The sequence below is a fragment of the Benincasa hispida genome, chromosome 3 (assembly GCF_027475165.1).
Source record: "Benincasa hispida cultivar pf3 chromosome 3, pf3_genome.v1.1, whole genome shotgun sequence".
NCBI lineage: Eukaryota > Viridiplantae > Streptophyta > Magnoliopsida > Cucurbitales > Cucurbitaceae > Benincasa > Benincasa hispida.
In genome coordinates, this window is record NC_143480.1 from 18394892 (window position 1) to 18416462 (window position 21571).

Here is a 21571-nt window from a genome sequence, read left to right on the forward strand (position 1 = left end):
AAGAATAAAGTACATATCTTTAATTAGCCATTTGAGTTATGTTGTTGACTGGATTAATATTGCGTTACTCTCTTAAATTCAAAATGTATTATGCATTTTGATTTGGGTATCTCGAAGACGCTAAGGATGTGTCAATCAAGTTGAGATGTCCTGGTGTGTCTCTTGATCCTATTTACCTCGAGCACTTTATTTTCAAAAAAAAAAAAAAAAAAGTTATAGGACATGCACTAACTAAATAAACTTTGAGCGGTTAAGTATTAGTTAATATTAAATGCTTACGAACTTTTAATCTAACTGTTCAACAAAAGTACACCAACTCAAAACATAAATAGAATTCACTCCTAACTATTTTAGATTCGAAGTAAAAAGTTACTGTTTTGCGTTTCTATGTTTATGTAGGATTATAATTTCATGTCTTTTATGTTTTTTTTTCTTTGGTAAAAAATTATTAATTTGCTAAGAAGAGTATAGCTCAATTGGATAGTGTTCGTACTATCAAACTTGAGGTCAGAGGTTTGATTCTCCCACCCCACACGTTAATTATTGTATTTTTACAAAAAAAAAAAAAAAAAAAAAAAATCTCAGAAATATATGAAGCATCAATATTTGTATATCCTTATTTGGTTTTTGAGTAGAGAGATAAGGAAAGAGAGAGAAAAGAGAGTTTTTATCTTCACTCATTCACAACCATATCTTACAAAAGTACATTATAGAGATATGATCCCAAGATCCATATAATAACTCTCGTAATAACACATATTAAAAATATTATCCAAATAATCATCCCTCAATATGATCTCTTCATTTCTCAAATATGCAAATTCCAAATTCAGACTCTGAGTTTGAACTTAAGAACCCTTTATACAGGTTCTCTTCATCTTCCCCTCTATTCTGCATCAATAAAATCGCCATGTCTGCTGAATTTATATGATTACTATTATTATTATTGTTATTAATAATAATATTATTGTTATTATTATTATTACTATTTTGTGCTCCAAATCTTGAATCTCCTTCTCCTTCAAATGCATCTCCTTGACTCAATTGAGAAGCCACAAACTTGTCAAGTGCCCTCCAATCCGTCACCTTTGAGTTGATATTATTATTATTATAGTACCTTCTTTTTGTTGGCGGATCTTCTTCTTCATTGCATTCGGACACCAAAGAAATGGAGCTTGATCTCTTCACTAATGGGAGAGATGGGCTCTCAAGCTGTGGAAGTTGTACAAATGGATCGTTATATTGTATGAACTTCACATTCTCAGCTTGTTCCATCTCTTGCTTACACATGATATTATTATGCTCTAACAACCCTTGTGGCGGTGGTGCTTGCCTTGAGATGAACTCGAGCGGACCACTCGGTTCGTCGTAGAAATAGCTCGAATCCCACCGATCGACAACTGACATCTTTGATTGTCCCGTGGTTCGCTTCTTGAATGCCCTACAGACCACCCATCCTTCTTCCTGAAAAAATTCAACCAAATAAGCAAAATCCCTAATAAGATTTTATTTCTTTTTTTTTTTTTTTTTTTTTGACAAGTTTATGATATAGGGAAAAGAAGAGATTTTGTGGGAATAAAAGAAAGAAGAAAGATGGGAAGTAAACAGTGGTAAGAAGATGAGCGGTTCCAGAAGGGTAAAATAAAGTAAAGGTTTAGACTTTTTTATATTAACTTTTGGTGAGGCTCTTTTATGGGTGTTTGGTAAAGTGATGAAAGTATGGGGGGGGGGGGGATGGGGGGAAGTCAAAAGATGATAAAACTAGGAAAAGGGATTGGGAGAAATTGTCTTTTATTGACAAACAGGAAGGATTAAAATGGCATTGAAAAGAATATAAGTTCAAACACAAAACAATTATATGTATTTGTAAGTATTAGCTTTTGACTTGGAGTTTTGGTGGGGGATTATCTTTATGGAAAATAGTCTTCTTGTTAAAACTGTACATTTAGCTAGTGGACTAATTATGAAAAGCAAAAGTTGTCCCAATTCCTTATTCTTTTTTTTGTCATCTTTCAACATAAATTAAAGCAGTGAAAGTCATAAGTTCTTCATGTTCATGAAGATCAACTGATCATGAGGTTAATTAATTTGACATATTGATCATATTGTCCACATAAAGTTAAAATGATGTGCAAAAGATAATTTTTACTACTGATCAAAATTGCATTTCCAATCCCTTTTTTCCATCTTACAAAAAGAAAAAGAGAGAGAGGGGCAAAGACTCATTGAAGTCTACTTAGCATGAATGATTGGAAAATATAGACGGAAAAAAAAAAAAAAAAAGCTTTCTTTTTGTTTTCAATACTGTACTTATATAAACATCATGATTGTAATTGTATGTAAGAAAAATTTGTCATCTTATTACTCTATATTGATCTTTGGGTAATAAACTTCTTAATTAGGTTTAGTAGAAGAGCTTGCCTGGGGAGGGTTATTCTCATCAGATTCTAATCGGTACTCATGCATGATCCAATCTGTCTTTTGACCGTTCGGGGCTCGTCCTCGATAGAAGACGAGGGTTTTTCTCATTCCGATGAGCTTATTCTTGTCGTAAACCGCTTTATCTCTTCCAGTTGCCTTCCAGAATCCGGCCAACGTAGCTCGATTCGTCCTCGTCCCAGTCGGATATTTCTTGTCCTTATGACTAAAGAAGTACCACTCATTTTGCTCTTCATAACCGATCCAACATTTCTCTGCCCCATCACAAACGTAATTCTTAGATAAAGAGAGATCTAGGGTTTCTTAAAAAGGAAACCCTAATAACAAAAAGGTGGAAACTTTGATTAGTAAATGTTACCTTGAAGATCCCATGGCTCAATCCTGTAAAGATCTATATCTTTGATGACATCAAGATCAATCTTTTGTGAAGCTACCTTCTTCCTTAGATAATATCCGACGAGCTCTTCGTCGGTCGGATGAAACCGAAACCCCGGCGGAACACACGACGACTCCATAGACTCCATCATCTCTACTACTATAACTGTTTCTTTGTGTGGGTAATTACTGCATCAAATTCATCCCCATAAACAAACATTAATGCTCTCCGCATGCTGTAACCTCAATCATCTCTACACTATTACCAAAACCACCTTATGATTATAAATTAATCAAAGGACCAAAAAAAACATAAAAAATGGATCGAAGAAAACAAGTAGAGAGACAAAGGTTCAAACGACTTATGTGTGTATATATATGTGTGTAGGGGTTGATATGGAAATTTTGAAAAACAAGGAAGTTGACGAATGAGGTGAGGACACGTGGAATGAAGGATAATGATAAGTTCATTTGGTGGTGAGCAGCGAGACACCCCACCATTTTAATCTCTTAGAGGAAAATAAACCGCGTGTTATAAACAAAACCCATTATATCAGAGACAATGATTTTTTTTTCTTGGGGGGGAAAAAGGAAAAAAAGAAAATTGTGGGGAAGATGGTGAAAAAAAAAAGTGGATGAAGAAATGATGAGGGATGGGGTATTTTTGGGAAATTTTCAACTATTACATCCTTCCATTCACTAAATATTAAATAAATTTGTAAAATTATAGAAATAAAATAATATATCATAGATTAAAAGAAGTACGAATGAAAAAACATAAAACGGAGAATGAAAAGGGTTTTCTTTGATGTTAATGATGTTGTCTTGTGTTGGGGAATGGTGGGAATGATAACTCGAGAACGGGGTCTCATCCATTGCTATACCCATAAACAAAATCAAAATTCAAATTAATTTTTTTTTTTTAATTTATTTCCACTCTCTCTCATGAAAAGTAGAGTCATTGGAGTCTGGAATTAATTAATAATGTAATGAAAGGCATTAATTGTATTTTAGAACTTAAAAAAGGAAAAAGAAAAAAAAACAAACTAGGTGTAAGGATGACGTGATCAGTAATCACATATTAGCACGCGGTTCTCGAAAGTGAAAAGGCAAAAAAAGGGGGGAAAAAAAAAAAAAAGAACAAGGGTTTGTGTCTGACTCGAAAATGGGTAATGTCTAGTTGTCGAGAATTTTGAAGGCACAACCTGTGATCAGAAACCTCGAAAAAACCAAACCCTAATTTAAACCTAATTGTCTCAAATTCCTCTCCATGTCTTTGTTTCTGCCACTTCTATCATTAACTATAACATGCTCTCAAATCAAGAAAGGGTAAAAACATTTAAAAATTCATATATATATATGTATAAATTTGTTATATACCTGTGAGGAGAAAAAAATACAGCCGGAGATGGTGGTGGTGGTGACGGTGGCGGTGGCGGTGGCGGCAGGAGGAGGAATTGAGGAAAGTGAAGAGAAGAAGGGGAGGGATTGTAATTAGGAAATGGGGAAAGAAAGAGAATATAAAAGGAGAGGTATAGGGTAGTGTGTAGGGTCAGTGTCTTGCGCATGGCTTGATGGCTGTCCCCAGTTCGATGACGTCTTCTTTTTTTTTTTTTTTTGGCTTTTTTTACAGTTTTATTATTTAACTTTACTTTATTATTATTATTATTATTATTATTTTATGTTATGTTGTTTTGTTTTTTGGTGGTAAAAATGTGAAAGGAAGCCCAACCGTTTTGAAGTTTCTTTTTGTTGTTAAGTACGTTTTTTTTTATTATTATTATTTTTGTTACTATTGTCGTTTACGATATGACTATAAGGTTTCGTTTTCCCCCAACTCTCTTTTCTCAACAAATTTATGGTCTTCAAAGTTGTTTCATGACGTTTACATTTCATCTCCGTTTTATGATTACGAATTTTGTCTAATTCTTTACTTCAAATTATTCATTCTTCCATCAATGATCACTACTTCATGTATTAATTGTGTCTACGATGACCAAAACGAACATAACTCAATTAACATATGAATGTGTTAGTAACTAAAAAGTGTATGGTTCAAAATTTTCTATACCCCGTTATACTCAAAACAAGTACTCTCCATTATGCTAGAAAAGAAAAATTAAAAAATAAAGGTAACATGTGTATCAAAAGAAAAAATGGTACAATAAATCTATTATCAATTTTCTTTACTATATGTATATTACCCTTTTATCTTTTACAGCCATTTCAAAATTTAAAATTATCTTTGGAGTAGAGATCCCACTAAAATATTAGATAAAAAATTAGGACTTGGAACAAAAATTAGAACTTAGAAGGATGTCCTAATGACCTAACATGAAAATTAAGACTTAGACAATGTCTTACTCATTCTAGGTCCTAATTTTGTTCCAACATTCTAATAAATATCTAGTCCAAGGTAATTATTTTGAAATTTCTAAGACCAGTCAAATGTGATATTCCAGCTTTGGAGAAATAGAGATCTTTTATAAAAAAAAAAAAATTAAGGGTATTTTCTTTATAAATATAATTAGGAGAATTTTGTTTTTGGAAATGTATATAGTTGTATAAGTTGCATGAGTTTAAAGTATGTCATTTTGATGTTGGATAATTGTTGGTTCGTTGATGTGCTCCTTTACTAAAAAGTATGCCTAGAGAAACTAACATTCTTCGGTTCTTGTTTTTCTCTTTGTATTGATGATTACTTTCCGTCCTCATTATTTTGGTTGTCACACAAATCTTCTTGGTTTTTCAACTATTTTTCAAAGAATTTTTTTTTTTTTTTTAAAAAAAGGTGGTGCCAATTTAAATGCTACTTTTTATCCATCACAATTATTCCTTTATAATTACAAATAAATAAATGGAAATTACTCTTTAGTTTTCGATAATGTGTTGTATTCCACTTGATATTGTTTTCCAAATAGGTTATTTGGTATATTTTAAAAATTATTTAATTACATATCATTGTTTTGATTATTTAAGCTATTTTTAGCCGTAGAAATTATCAATTTAATTAATAGTTGGTATTCTTTAATTTTTTTGAGAATGTACTCTTTAAATACAAAAAATAAAAAATAAAAAATACTATCATATCATATTTTATTCTATTCCTATGGTTTAGTGATCTGTCGAATATTTCTATAATTCTTCTATAATTATCAATTGTTGTTTTTATAAGGAAAATGTTAAATTATTTTCACATATATAAAAATTCTGAAAAAAAATCAATTTAAACCTTGAATTAATAATTGTAAATGTATTAATGTTTACTCCATCCTTCAGATTGCATAAATAAAACATCATGTGAGACTTATTATTTCAATTAAAATATTAAATTTTCATAAGTGAATCAATTTATACTATTTAATTTGATTACTTTTAAAAATCGTACATGCATCATTTTTAACATGTATATAGATTTCTTCAAACGTTAGATTAGTTAACAAACTACACTATTAGATTTAATGCATGGGAGATTTTTGAAAGAAATCCAAAATTAAGTCTAGATTGACTTGTTTTAATTGATTCACTTATAAATCTTATCCAAATAAAATTTAATGAAGAATATAGATTGAAATCTATAAAAGTTTAAGGTTAAAATTGATACAAACAAAAAACTAAAGATATTAATGCATGCTCACTTGATCAACTAAGCTTAGGTTTGCTAAGAAAAATCAGAATAATTTATTTAGAATCGTTATATTTAAGAATAGATTTGGACAAAAATTATAGAAAATTAAACAAAAAACAAATATTTTGTTTGTTTTGACTACTGAGAAATATTTGGACCCAAACAGTCACTAATGTTAATTATATCTTTTTCATATAAAAAATTGTTTAAATTAATATAAAAATAAAATATCTTTCGAAACAACCTTTAAGACTAAGAAAAACAAGAAGCTTTTTTTGAGGAAAAAAGTTCAAATAAATTTCAGAACACATGTGAACCCCCTATATATAAATATATTTATATATAATCCCCTTGTGGTGATATACCACTGTGATGATTAGAATTTAAAAAGTACACATCAATTTTCTATAAAAAAAAAATCTATTCCAATTTTATTTCCCCAGAATTTAAATAAAATACCATTTGTTTGAGTCAATAAATTTAGATAATCGCGATAAATCAATATACAAAAATAATTAATATCCATACATCAAAATTTTGAAGAAAAAAGAAAGAAAAAAAACCAACAACGTTGGCATAAAACGAATGCCACGTAATACCGCCAATAGCCGACCGTCCACGCTGGACGCTGACTGGCGGTGACTAACGGCTGACATGGCTTTTTGGAGTTTGATGTAGACAGACATCGTCACTCGAACGGTTGTGGATGTAACGTACAAAGCAGTAGTCAATGGAATCGCGCCGAGGGTATTTTGGTAAATTGAAGGGTGGTAGAATTCCGGCCAGCAAATGATTTCTCGACAAGTATTTTGGAGAAGAAAGAAACATTTGTCTAATAAGGAAAAGAAATAAATGGGAAAAAAAAAAAGTTAAACGAGTACGTTGAGGAGTGTAGTGAGGGCAACGTGTCAGTCAATGGTTGGTGGAACGGGTTTTTACTTTACGTAGCACATAAACAAAGCAAACGAAAAGGAAAAAATCGAAAAAATAAAAAAAAAATTGGGTCAATATATATTTATTTCATTTGGCCAATCGGAACCCCACGGACGGGAATCAGTCCTGTCTGTCCGCTCTATTTTTGTTGTGTAATTATTCCTTTATTTTAGGCTAATCTAATCCTTTTTTTTTAATTTAATTTCTTGTTTCTATTTTGTAGGAAAGAGATTCAATTAAAATTTTAAGAAATATAAAAATTCCGATTATATTTTTTTTCCTCTTCTGTTTCTAATATTTGGCAGATAAAATTTTTAAATTTTTGGTTCATAAATTATATATAAAAATAACAAATTAAAAGTGACATGGAATTTATGACTTTTTACTTTTTGTAACTTTTGTTCGAAAATTATAAATCCTTCTTTTCTATTAAAAAAAAAAATTAAAGGACAAAAGTTCATAATCATCATTTAAATTTTCATGTCTCTTCAATAAAAGAAGAGAATTTATGAATGATAAATTGTTATGAGATACCTTATTTTATAGTTATCTTCATGAAAAATAAAAATATTAATATAAAAGAATTATAAATGATTAAACTTCTTAGAAATATCAATGTCAAAAGTAAAAAATAAAAATAAAAATTTAGTTAAAATATTTATTCATTTTATCTTTATAAGTTATATGGATCTTTACTTTTTGAAACAATGTTCTCAAAGAAATGGTATCTTTTTCAATATCTCCATCACTATTAGTTGGTCTATATGGATCAAAAGAAATAACCAAACCTTTAATGATCGCTCATGCAATATCATTCAAATATGGAAGAACACACGTCTACTAATTGGTCTCTAGACTTACAAATCAAAGTTCTTCAAAAACTACACTCCAAATACTATTGCTCTCAATGTCTATGCTTTCTTGTAATATTTCATTATTGTTCTTCCTTTTGTTTTGGGCTTCTCTCCTAACCCTCTATCTTATGAGCTTTATTCGGGCACCTCTTATTTATACTTTTGATTTTGATAAGTATTATTGATTCAGAACATGATGAGGATGTTAAGAATGTGTCAATTAGTTAAGACATTCTGATGTATCTACTAATCTCTTGGTTTTTTTAGTATTTTTCTAAGAAAACAAAGAATTTCTTATTGACCATTTGAACATAGTCCAATTAGTTAAGACACGTGTCACTTAGAGATCGAACATTCAAATCTTCTAAACTCTAAAAGAAAAAAATATCCACGTTTCTTTAATACATGACTTCATTACTTTTTTGAACAAGATACTAAGATAGTGAGATTAATAGAGGCACCCAGGCATCTTAATTAGGTTGATACACCTATAGCGTCCTCATCATACCCCTCATCTAAAAGTGCTTCATTGATCAAAAGTGGAAAATACAAAGAACATCAAAGCTGGATTAAGGTTGATATCAAAGAAACAAATAGGGAAAGGCTATAAGAAAACCTTCCAATTGAGCGCGATAATAGATAAATCATAATCTTTATAAAGAGAGGATTTAGTGCTCCATAAAACAACCAAATATATAATATCCTCCCACAAATATATAGGGACTTTGTAAGCATCTTGGAATGTCCTTATTTCTTTCAAGCTAGAAACTCGAAAGGCCTATGTCAATAAGATATACTTTTAAAATTAATTAAACTATTGGCTATTCAACTCAAAATGGATGTAAAAACCATAAATAATACAAAATTTTGGCTTCCCAAGAGTGAACACACACCAAAATCTCTCTTCCTAATGGGTAAATCAAAATCCCTAAACAAAGTAAATACATTTTGAATATTAAAACGATGATATTATAAAATTCATCTAGTTGGAGAGATTTGTTAGGAGATTTTGTTGTGTGTAGGAACAGTGTAGAGCAATTGTCCCGTAAGTAATACCCTTGAATTAAGGGCAGTGGTCCTTTGCGTGGGTTAAAGAAATAAAAAACATTTTTATTCTAATTTTTATGAGCAAAGAGATTAAAAGAAAAGGGCAGTGGGGAATATCCGACATGTCGTTTTATGATCTGATTATAAATAATGCTAAGTTATCAACGTCAGTTGCTATCAGGACAAGGATTTATCAAGGGGTCGGCATGGTCATGCTCTCTCTCTCTCTCTCTCTCTCTCTCTCTCTCTCTCTATATATATATATATATATATATATATATATTATATTTATTGGATTTATATCTAATTGAAGAAATATAACTTTATTAAAAAAAAAAAAAAAACTTAATTTGTTCACTATATGCCTTTCCGCCAAAGAATTGACTCTTTCTCCCACCATTAAAATCATCATTTTTCATCACTTTGTTAATTAACCAACTATGCCTTTTCAAGTGTGACAACCGTCTTACCAATCAATTTCTTCTATTTCTCTCTACACAATAATTTTTTCAAATGGAAGAGGATTATTATTATAATTAATCCGATTTCTTCATCAATTATCTTTTATATTTTGTCTTTCTTTGCCAATTGAGTAGTTTCATTTTCAAACTTTTGGGTTTGTTTAAATATATATTACCCTTCCTAGGTATGTTTATGGATTGAAATAATGGATTACAAGAATGTATATTATTTCCACATTAAGAAATACTTACTGGCACCTACATTTTAATTTAATACGAGTGTGACAAATTCATAATAAAGAAATCTAATGCTAAGATTTATGGAAGTTTAACTTAAATCCTTAATAAGATTACCATGTCCAATCATAATTTTAACAAATTTAAAATTAGTTCATATATATGCCCACTTCGTAATTGAATGTCAACTTTTCATTGGGTGTCCAATGAGATCAAAGTCGAACCTAACCATTGAATCCGAGGGTTGTATATATACCCCACTCGGTATATAAGTTTATGGTTAATTTTTTTTTTAAGAAAAATTATATCTATTAGTTTTCTCTCCATAAACTAAAATGTTTATATTATTAAATTTGATAAAGTTTAACTTCAAACTAACAATAAAGACTATGTTTAAAATTTATTGTCAAAACGAACGTAGTTTAGTTAACATACAATATGTGTTAGCAATCAAGATGTTTATATTTCGTATCACTCACTCTATTGTACGCTTAAAAAAATGTAAAATTTATTAAGATAAATACTAACTTTAGATATGAGTCTCAAATTATATAAATTAAAATAGTATTTTTCACCTTAAAAAGCAAAAATTTGGGTCAATTAATCACATTTTAAAATGCTTTTGTACAAATATGAACTTCTATGGATTGAGCTTCCATTGAAATGTTTTTTTTTAAGAATGTTACCTTTTTGGTTCTTAGGTTTTGGCTCTAGTTTCTATTGGTCCCTATGTTTTAAAATATTACACATTTAGTGTTTGAATTTTGAGTTTTGTTTCAATTTAGTCCCTAAGTTTCAAAATATTACAATTTTACCTTTTACATTTGAGTTTTGTTTTGATTTGATCTATGGATTTCAAGATTTTACATTTTTAACCTCCATTTTTTATTAAATACTTACTTTCAAGGGGTCTTTCTAAATATAAAAAATATATATATATTTAAAAACAGCACTTTTGGAATTTTTTACTATAAAGTGTTTTCTTTAGATTTTTCCATTTATAAGAATTTCCCTATTTTCTTTCTGTGCTATGTCAATTTTTATTAATTAATTAAAAATTATTAGAAGTGAAATTTTAAATTTAATTTTAAAATGATAAAAACAGTGAAAATATAATTAATTATAATTCTTTTAATGATTATTAATTTATTAAGATAAACTAACTCCAAAAGACGAAAAATGAGTACTTAGTAAAAAAAATTGAGATTAAAAGTATAAACCTCGAGACATAGAGACCAAATTAAAGCAAAACTCAAATGTGAATGGTAAAATTGTAGCATTTTGAAATCTAAGAACTAAATTAAAACCCAACTCAAACCTTAAAGAATTAAATATGTACATTTTGATACCTAGAAACTAAATAGAAACTAAATCCAAAATCTATGGATCAAAAAGGTATTTTATTTTTTTTAAAATAAATGGTCAAGAAACCCAACTCATTAATTAACCTTAGTAGTAAATTTTCAAAAACTTAAAAGAGAAAAAAAAAATAGTATGGAGATATTTATGTGATAAATATATTTTATTTATGACGCAGTGAAGTGAATTCTGTAAACTAATTTGTAATTTGAAGGTCGAATAGGGAAATAAAGGAGAAAACTTGGAGCTGAAATTAAGGCGATAAAGTTGGAAATGGTGGTCGGAGCACTAAAACGAGGAATATTTGGTTGAGTCGGCCGCCGGGTGAAGAAAATGAGCTGAATTGGTGGAAACGCCGCCCACCTCAGCCGTGAGGAGCGGTGCCGCCGGTGATAATAGATTGGGTTTTGTCCACGTAGGACGGCGGTGGTGGTGGTCGGCTGCGGATCCAATCATGCGGCGGACCGCATCATTAAACCCTTCTCCCTCAGACCCCACAACGACCAAAATGGGTTCCTACCAAAAACTCAACCTCTAAAATTCCATTTTCTTCTCTAAATTTCTTCTCAATGAATAAAAATAAAATAAATAAAAACGGAAATAAAATAAAAGTGGAGAAATAAATAGAGTTTGCGTAAGGATCAAAAGGAGAGATCCATATCCATGGGGGACCTATTCAAGGATCTTAATTACCCCTTTTTGACATCGACAACCTTCCAAACTTCTCTCCCCCCCTCCAAAAATTACACTTTAACCCCTTTTAAGTTTATTCATTGTCCCTCTCTCTAAACTATCCCATATTATTAATCTTTTTAAATTTTATGTCTAATAATTTTTCTTCAATTTTAGTCAACATGAGCATAGTTTAATTAACATAATGTTTATACTATCAACTCAAAGTCAGATGTTCAATTTTTTCACCTAACATATTACCAAAAATGAATATTAGCATAGCTCAATTGACGAAAGTTTGAATATCCTATTCAATCTTATAATTGTACTATAAAAATTTAATTTTGAAAATTTCTTATAGTTTTGTTGAAACGCCTTGAATCTGTTTACTGGCGCTTCGAACAACCAAGTACGGGGGTCTCGCCGTTTTTTTTTTTTTTTTTGAAAACTTTCACCCTAGAGGCGCCATTTTTTTATGTATTTTCTGAAAACATTCTCTTTAATAATATTGTTCTCCCTCTGCCTGTGGACGTAGCTAACATACTATTAGTGAACCACGTATATCTGTGTGTCGATCTTCTCTATCTCTACGTTCCTTTTTGTGTTATTTAATTGTCGATTTCGTAACAAGTTTCAAATTTTTAATTTTTTTTAAAAAAAGGATACTTATGGAAAAAAAGGATCAATAGGTACACTCGAATATTTTAACTAGGTTTATCAAAATTAACTTATCTATTAAAAAAAAATTGAATTATATATCTTGTATGGCCCTAATAGGTCAATTTATTTTTAAAAATATCTAATATAGATACAAGTCAAGAGCATATTATTATATATATAATTATAGATTGAAAACTTATGCAACCAAAAAATGAAAGCACAAATTTTTTAGATGTATTAGATATAAAATTAGAAGTTGTTATTAGATTCTTTTCGAAAATTTTAGGGATGAAATTAACACAAATCAAGGATCATATTTATAATTTTACCATTACGATTGATAAATGAGACCCCTTGGAGAAAAGAAAAGAGGAAGAAAAAAGATTGAAGCCATCAATTTGAGAAATATATATTCTCAACCCAAACCCTTCAACTTCACTCTCTTTGCTCCAACTTTCTTTTATATTGTGAGGTGTGAAATGGAAGACTCTTTGGAGAGACATCAACTATGATTGCCTTCCATGTTGGTGTGTACTAAAAATCTCTAACCATTATTTTATTTTTCCCATTTAAAAAAAGAAAAAAGAAAAAAAAAAAAGAAAACATTACTACTCTTTCTCCTCTCTTTTCTAATTTTTCTTCCCTAGGCCCCTAGCATTTCTTTTATTTCAAAAAATGACACACATGATCCACAAAAGACACAACACAACAACATTGTTTTGACCCATTTGATGATGTTTTATTTTCAACTTGGTACCAGCTGCATACCTTTTCCCGTAGATATATTAGTGAAAATAATCTTTTTATAATTATTTTTAATTGTACTATTAAGTTTTTTCATTTCATTTCTATGAGGTGATGATTAATCATCATGTTATTAGCCGTCTCTAATATATATTTATATACAACACAAAATTTCAAAGATCAGAAGACCAAGCAGTGATGGATCCCAATAAATCATGTAAATCAATAGTTTTTTCAAACATTTTTGATATTATGGTTATTATTGATGATTGTTTCAAATGATAAATTATTCGAATATTTGGACGCATGTGAGAATGGGGAAATTTTTCTTAATTATTTGTCTAATAATATTTTTCTCATTGAATACAGCTACCTTCAAATATAGAGACCACCAAAGAATTTTTTCCATTTTTTTTTAAAAAAATATTTGGAAGACAACCAAAGGGAAAGGAAAATGAAAGGGGAACAGTACAAAGCATGAATAAGACATAATTCCTACAATGTCCTAAGTTGGACTAAGTTGGATACAATATTGGCTACTTTCCTATAGGATGGTCTTTTAGCACCCACAAAATTGTTAGAAAACATTCATTTGAATTCATAACCAAAATTCTAAAAATAAAAACTAATTAACAAAAACAGTTATTAGACGAAGCATAAAAATTACTACCTAACTTCTCTTCAACTACTTCATTGTCATTTGTTGATCCATTTGATTAGAAAAGAACAATCGCACCTTCAACAATTCATCAATCAGTACAATCAAAATTTGGGAAAGCATTTGCTATTTAGCCGAATATTGATCTCATCGATCAAAGCTTTTCAAAAGATTACAGCCCAACCACCTTCTCTCTTAGGATGTATTTAGAATACATTTTCAAGTGTTTAAATTAAAAAATAAATCATTTTAGAAAAAATTAGAGTGTTTGACAACCACTCAAAATAATTTTTCAAGTGTATTTTAATCCATTTTCATCAAAGGTGTTTAAATAAAAATGAATTTTTTGAAAAACATTTTTTTCTCAAATCAATCCAAACGGACCCTTAATCTATTGGTTTTTATGTAATCTTTGCTTTCCTTTTTTATTATGACGAGCTTCTCTCTAGCCCCCTATCTGTTTTGTTTTAACATTAATTTTGTCCTATGTACTTAATGGATATTAATGAGAATGGGATTGTAAAATGATGAGGGTGCTAAGGATGTGATAATTTAGTTGAAATATTTCGGTGTACTTATTAATCTACATTTGTATATTTTTCAGAAAAAAAAAATTACTGACTTCAAAGACAATAATATTAGATTTTATATTAATTGAGCTATACTCCACAGCTTAAAGCTTCATTTAAAAAAAAAAAAATCTAAAACTCATAGTTGTGAGAGGAGGGGGTATTATAATGGATGGTGGTGATGGGGACAAGAGTGATCTTGGAGAAGCTTCTACCACACAGATTCATATAATAATACAAACAAAGATTTGAGTTTTTGTGGTTTAATTGAAAATGGAGGACTTGAATTTGTTTTGTTTGTTTCTGCTCCAATTTTTAGGCTCATTTTCTTGGAAGTCCTTCTTTTGTTTTTTGTTTTTTTTATTTTATTTTAATTTTTTTGTGAAAGTGGAGGGTCATATTCAAATTGATGACAACCGCGTTTGTTCCTATTGACTTTGTTATTTGTTATTTGGTCATCCAAATTAAAAGGAAAAAATGTATATTCCCTGTTGGTTGTCTTGCACACAGACATGTTCCTATGTTCTTGATTTTAATTATGTGACAAATTGTGATGGGTACAATGATCATAAGGAGAATAAATTCAAATGTCAAATAATATATACATTTTTTGTGTGTATTAAAAGACAAACTTTGTATTTCGGACATTATTTTGTGAGTGGCTTCTTATTGTTTGTGTTGGATTATGTTCGGTCAACTGTGGCATTATTGTCTTTGCGTTGTTTATACCTCTTTTTTCAGACTCTTTTACACGGACACATTTCATTTTATGCCTTAAAAAAATTAGTTACAATTTCAATTGATCAATTTCCAATATTTTACCATTTTATATTTGCATGATTAAGAGAAGTTTATTTTTCTACAAGTATCATAAACTTTAGATAATGAATCCGAAACTTCCATTGTCCAATTTTTTATGCCCCCCTCTTTTTTTTCTGTATATTCCTTGCGTACGTATTTTTTCAATTAATGAAATATTTTTTTAAAACAATGCAAAAAGATCATTAAACACGTGTCATGTAAATTTTTATCATCCATTATTTTTAACATTCACCCAAGTAAATAAGAATAAAAAATATAAATTATATACTTTTTTTCTAAACTCTATATTTACTCTCTAAACTCTAAAGTTTCATTTTCATATTCAACTTTTCAAAGAAAATTGAATAAGCCCAACAAAAATAAAAGGTTGCTTTGTAATAAGAGAGTAGGGCGAATATAGCCTTTGGGGTTACAATTTTTTTTTTTTTTTTTAATGATATTCATAAGGTAAGAAGGATCACAGAGTGCACCGAATAATTAATCAAATTATAATGATTGAGTTTTATTGCTATAATTTTATAAATTTTCTGAAGTAAATTATTCAAAATTAAGATATTCAAAGACTTTCCCTCAAAAAGAAAAAAAAATATTCAAAGATTGCAATAGCAACCCAAAACTCCAACTTTACATTCTTACCCATATGTAATAATAAAACCTTGAATTATTTATTGTTTGAGAAAGAAATATTAAGTAGCATACAATGAAGGTATATAGTGGTTTTTTTTAATTAAAAAAACATCAACAATGAGCGGAATAGAGGAATTAGAACCTTTAACTTCTAATCGATAAATTATGCTCATATTAGCAGATAAAAAAGATATTATAAAATAAGAAAGATTAAAATAATTGAGAGCGAGACAAAATAAATTAAAAAAAAAGGGATAGATAGAAAACCACATGTTAAATATTAATAAGGCCATTTGGAATGTTTTGGGTCACATTCATTTACCTCATTACCACTCTTAAAAAGTACAATTTCTTAAATTAATTGCATTTAATCATAACTACTGACCCATCATCAAGATTATTGGATCTAGTCTTTAAATAATATGATATAGACCAATTAACAAAATTCTACCCCACCAGTCAATTGTCAACAACATAATTTTATTTTAAAAAAAAAATAAAAAAAAAAATAAACTTTTATTGTTTGCTTTTAATTAAAAGACTTTATATAATATAGTTAAGTAACACCATAAAAATTACTGTCTTATAGAATGTTATTGGTTTAAGTATATGAAATTGACTTTCATACTAATTATTAGGACAATTATTATATTATTAGCTGTAAGGAAATTATACAGTCACAAATACTATGAGAGTGATTATGAAAACAAATATTTTTAAAAAGAAGAGGAAAAGATAAGAATTATACATTTTATTTAATTTTATTTGGTACAATAAAAATTGAAAAGTTTAAACACTATAAATCTCTGAGGTGGCTTTGGACACTATACAAATTTTTAAATGGGCTGCATTTTGGTTTTGCCTTTGCTATTTTAAACTTTATATAAGTTTAAATGTTAAAACTTTAATAGTTATCAAAATTTGTGTTGTTTTTCTAAGTATTCTCTACCATCCCTTCTAGATTACCATCTTAATTTAAAAAGAGATGTAAAGATGTTAAACATCACCTTCTTTAGTAATATTTAACATCCTTTCTCTATCTCTGTATTTAAATCTAGACACTTTCTCCAAAGCATGGACCATAATGACCTGCCACACTCCGCATACCAAGTTCTCTTATCAACTCCTACTAAAACACCACTAGGTGATATAACCTGTGATTGTAAACCTCTTGCGGACTTTGATGGTCGTCTTGAACTATTAAAAGATTGGAATCCTCATTTTCTGCTAGATCTAATGTTGGAAGAACCACTATATCTTGGTTTAAAACTTCCTTTGTTCAAAACCCTAGGAATATACCTTTTACCGGATCTATCATGCAGTTGGCTCAAAGAGGTAGCTGCACAAACGTTTCTTACAACTTCTTTCTTTGTCTTCTCAGATAGACTTTTCTCAACCCTTAAGGCAGTTTCAACTAATTTGGCAAAATCATTCCATTTAGCACCAGCAGTACTTGGCGTACAAATCTCCTCCTTCAAACCATCTTCAAATCTTTTGCACCTGTCCCTCTCATCTTCAATTGCTGAGATTGCATATTTGGATAGTTTTGTATACTTTTTCTCATATTCCGCCACTGTCATCGCTCCCTATAAAAGTGATGTTTAGCATCTTCACATCTCTTTTTAGGTTAAGAGGATAACCTGGATAGGGTGTGACATATTATTTCTTTAAAAAAAAAAAAATCTAAATTTGTGATGAAATTTAACGAAATAAAAAGTGATACAGCCTAACAAGTTTTGTGAAATCTATCTTTCCTCCAAAAACAAACCATTCGTTCCAACTCACGCTGCAGCCTAATGTGGAACACATCGATTCAAGTTCACTTTCAAGCTACATATAATGTCTATTTTGCATTGTTCATGCCTTGGTTAAATTAGGACTAAAAACATGTTTTGTGAGTTATTTTTTAAATGTTTCAAGTCACATTGATAATTATGTTTAAAATTACACTAGAATATGCTTAAGTTAATCTTTCAAAATTAACTTCATAATCTATTTCATACTTCTAGACGACATTTCTCATTCCATAAAATCAATTCTAAATATTTAAAAGTACATCTATGAGTGGTTTTAAACATAATAGAAATGATTTGGATCATTTCAAAATAAACCTCTAATATGCAATAGGTTTTCAATCCACGTTTGAAATTGATTTTGAAAGGTTTAAAAGCATTTATATTAAGTTTGTCAAAATATCAATCCAAAATATATTTTTAACAATTCGAAATAAATTTTATTGGTATGAAAATTAAACATTAAATAATGATTTTAAATGGTTAAAAACATATTTTTGAAGTAATTCGGACTATAAAGGGAAAAAAAAAAGTGATTTAAAACATTTAAAAAATCACTCCCCAATATAAGTCTTATACCAATATAAATAAAATGTTTACTCATAAATTCATGATTATTTCAATTTAATCAATGTAAAACTTTAAATGCAACTAACAAAAAGACCCCACATTGGTTCTTTTTTGTTAAACAAGCTAGATTTGCCACAATAGAGCCTTTCTCAAAATTAACCTTTTTTTTTTTGGCAAATAAAGAAGAAATCCTCAATTCTCTATTATAACAAAACTAGAGACGAACCAACCATAGTTAAACAACCAATAAGTTAAAGAAGATAAATGGATCGATAGAATATTATTTTTAAAAAAATAATAATAATAAAATAGAATGATGAAAGCAAATTAAAGCATGGTTGGAATTTGGAGATGAGGAACATTTTTTTTTTAAAAAATGTTAATCAAAATGAATTAGAAGCGAAGCATATTTCCACCTTCACATCACACCTCATCAACCTCCTCATAATTGGATAATGGATATAATATTTTACACATTTAAATTCCTTCTTTTATTTATTTTTTTATATATATATAGTGAAACTTACAAGAGTTAAGAAAAAAAGGTTAATGGTACTTTAATTTGTTTGTTTGGATAATGGAAAGAAAGTTAAAAAGGCCTCAAAGTACTCTTAAATCTTTCTTAAAGTCCGTTCTCCACTTTCATTATCTCCCTTTTTTCCCCTCTTTTTCCAGACAGCTTCAACTTCAAGAGAAACCCAAAGCACCAAAAAATCTATTAATGGAGAGAAAGAAAAGGGGTCTTTTGGATGCTTAGTTTGAAATCATTTTTCAAATATATTTTATTTGTTTTCATTTTTTTTTTTTTATTCTTCTTGGGGGAAAAGGAAAGCCTAATTTATGTGTGTTTTTTTTCTTTCTTTTATTTATAATGCATTTTCATGCAATCAAATCAAATTACTCAAAATAGAGGGCTCAAAGAGTAGAAGTTGTGGGCATGTAGATATGAGCCCAATTTTGCCTTCTATCATTTTAATTGGGCCGCCCAAATGAAAGCCCAAAAGTTCCAGTTGTGTAGTTCTGATATATGTGGAAGGGATTTTTACCTAAAACATCCTGCTTAGGCCTTATATTAAAAAATGTCTTTAAATTTGAGTTTTTTAAATAAAGGCTTTTAATATTATTTTTGGATAAATTTACCCTTTTTTGTTATTTTTATTCCTGATTTTTATATATATTTCCCTATTTACGAAGCTTTCGTAATGATAGAAACTATATTTAGTATGAAGAGAGAAAATTCGTTTATTTGTTGAGATTTTTCCCTTTATTTAATTTAATTGGAGAGAGAAAATATATTTAATGAAATTTTATTTTCTATTTTCGTTGGTTTCACATTTTGTTTTTTTCCGGATTCATGATTATTTAAAATATACCTCAGAACATTTTGTTAAGTATTTGATAATATTCTAACAAATATATGAAATATACCACAGTATATGAATTAGAGATTGATTAAATTCTTGACATAAATCATCGTTATACTGGTAAATATATTTGATATCTACTCAAATATTCATGATTATTTTTAAATATACCCTAGAATATAAATTTCAAAACATATATATAAGTGTGTATATATCATATATCATAAATTCAAAGTAGTCGAAAATCAACAAAAATATCTACAAGAGTATATAAATCACAGATGGACTTGATGTTCAACATATAACATATATATAAGTGTATATATCACAAAGCAAGAAATCTAAATACAAAAACCATCAGCGTTTATATTAAATAAACGACTATATATATCACAGTATATATTATATACACATTTATTCTTGTTTTGTATGTCCAACAACTCTCATCATCTTCATCTCTTCTTCTCCCCATCTTCATCTCCTCCAAAACCCCGCCTTCGACTGGATCTGCTCGCGTCCGGTGCCAGAAACTTCGCCACATCATCTCACATCGTCCGTTTCTCGAGCCCACGCCGCCTTGGACTAGATCTGCCCAAGTTCGTGCTAGATTTGCTCGTGCCCGGTGCCGGAAGCTTCACCCCGCACCATGCTGTCTCATGCCATCTGTTTGCTACCACGTCGTCATCTGCTTGAGCCCGCGCCAGATTTGCTTATACCTGACGCCAGAAGTTTTGCCTTGCGCGAGGTCGTCCTAGCCGTCTGTTTGTAACCACACTATCAGGAAGAAGAAAAAAAGAGGGAGGAGGAAGAAGAAAGAATAGGTAGGAGGGAGGAGGAGGAAGAAAGAATAGGGATGGGGGAGGAGGAAGAAGATTCCAACATATTTTTCTTTTTCAAAAAGTAATATCAATGGGTGTGAAGCCCTAAAATTGTGCATGGGGAAGAGAGAATCAAATATATATATTTTGCTTTGTAAAAATACATGGATGAGCCTTAAATGGTAAATATACACTAACTTTAGTGAAAATTTGTATTCTATTGGCCTATTTTTTAAATAAATTAAATGTTAAAGATAAAAGTGTAGTATGGGTCTAGAATTAAGGCTATATATATAGAAACCCCTATGTGGAATGATAAAAGGGTCGGCTGGATAAATGGTTAAAATAGGATGATGTTTTAAAAAATGACCAGAACTATTTTAGTTTGGGAAAATGGCCAAATGACTAAATCAACTACTTTTTAAAATCTACAAATTGACAATTTATCAACTCCCTATGATTATAGTGTATTTTAAAAAAAAACTAAAAAACTAAAAATAATATCTAATAAAATTTAAACTACTTAGACCAAAAACCTAGGAAACACACCTAAGACTAGTTTTAAAAACTAAAAAAAATAATATTTTCAGGAAAAAATAAATGGAAAGGTTCATGTTAAACCTCCAAAGAAAATACATAATATAAAGATGCAACAACCAAGTGAAAATCAATTCCTAGTCTCTCTCCTTTAAAAACCTTCGTATTGATTGAACTGCTAATACTAGAAAAAGAAATATAGAGTGAGTTGGGGTAAAGAAAACAGAGTCTAAAGAGAAAACAGAATGAGTTATAGACCTATAGATTGAAGATCCAATGGTACTTGGTTAATTAATTAAACTCTTTAATTAAATTATCCAACTTCATTAACTATTGGTCACTCCACTAAAGACCGACAACTACACTCTTTACACTACATATATATTTCTATGTCCATTAGATAT

The 21571-nt window shown here is 29.3% G+C and overlaps 1 protein-coding gene across 2 annotated transcripts; it reads right to left on the minus strand.

Moving 5' to 3' along the window:
* Positions 1–648: 648 nt before the first annotated feature.
* On the minus strand, positions 649–4300 carry VND1 (vascular related NAC-domain protein 1). 2 transcript variants are annotated; one of them, XM_039025468.2, is made up of 4 exons: positions 4195–4300; positions 2798–3003; positions 2422–2693; positions 649–1464 (listed from the first exon to the last, which is right to left on the minus strand). In XM_039025468.2, the coding sequence occupies exons 2-4, from the start codon at positions 2964–2966 to the stop codon at positions 802–804; spliced, it is 1104 nt and encodes a 367-aa protein (XP_038881396.1). In that variant the 5' UTR covers positions 2967–3003; positions 4195–4300; the 3' UTR covers positions 649–801. The 2 variants fall into 2 exon arrangements, with proteins under 2 accessions (XP_038881396.1, XP_090168228.1); XM_090312102.1 differs by having other exon boundaries at positions 2798–3068; positions 4195–4288.
* Between the last annotated feature and the right edge of the window lie 17271 nt (positions 4301–21571).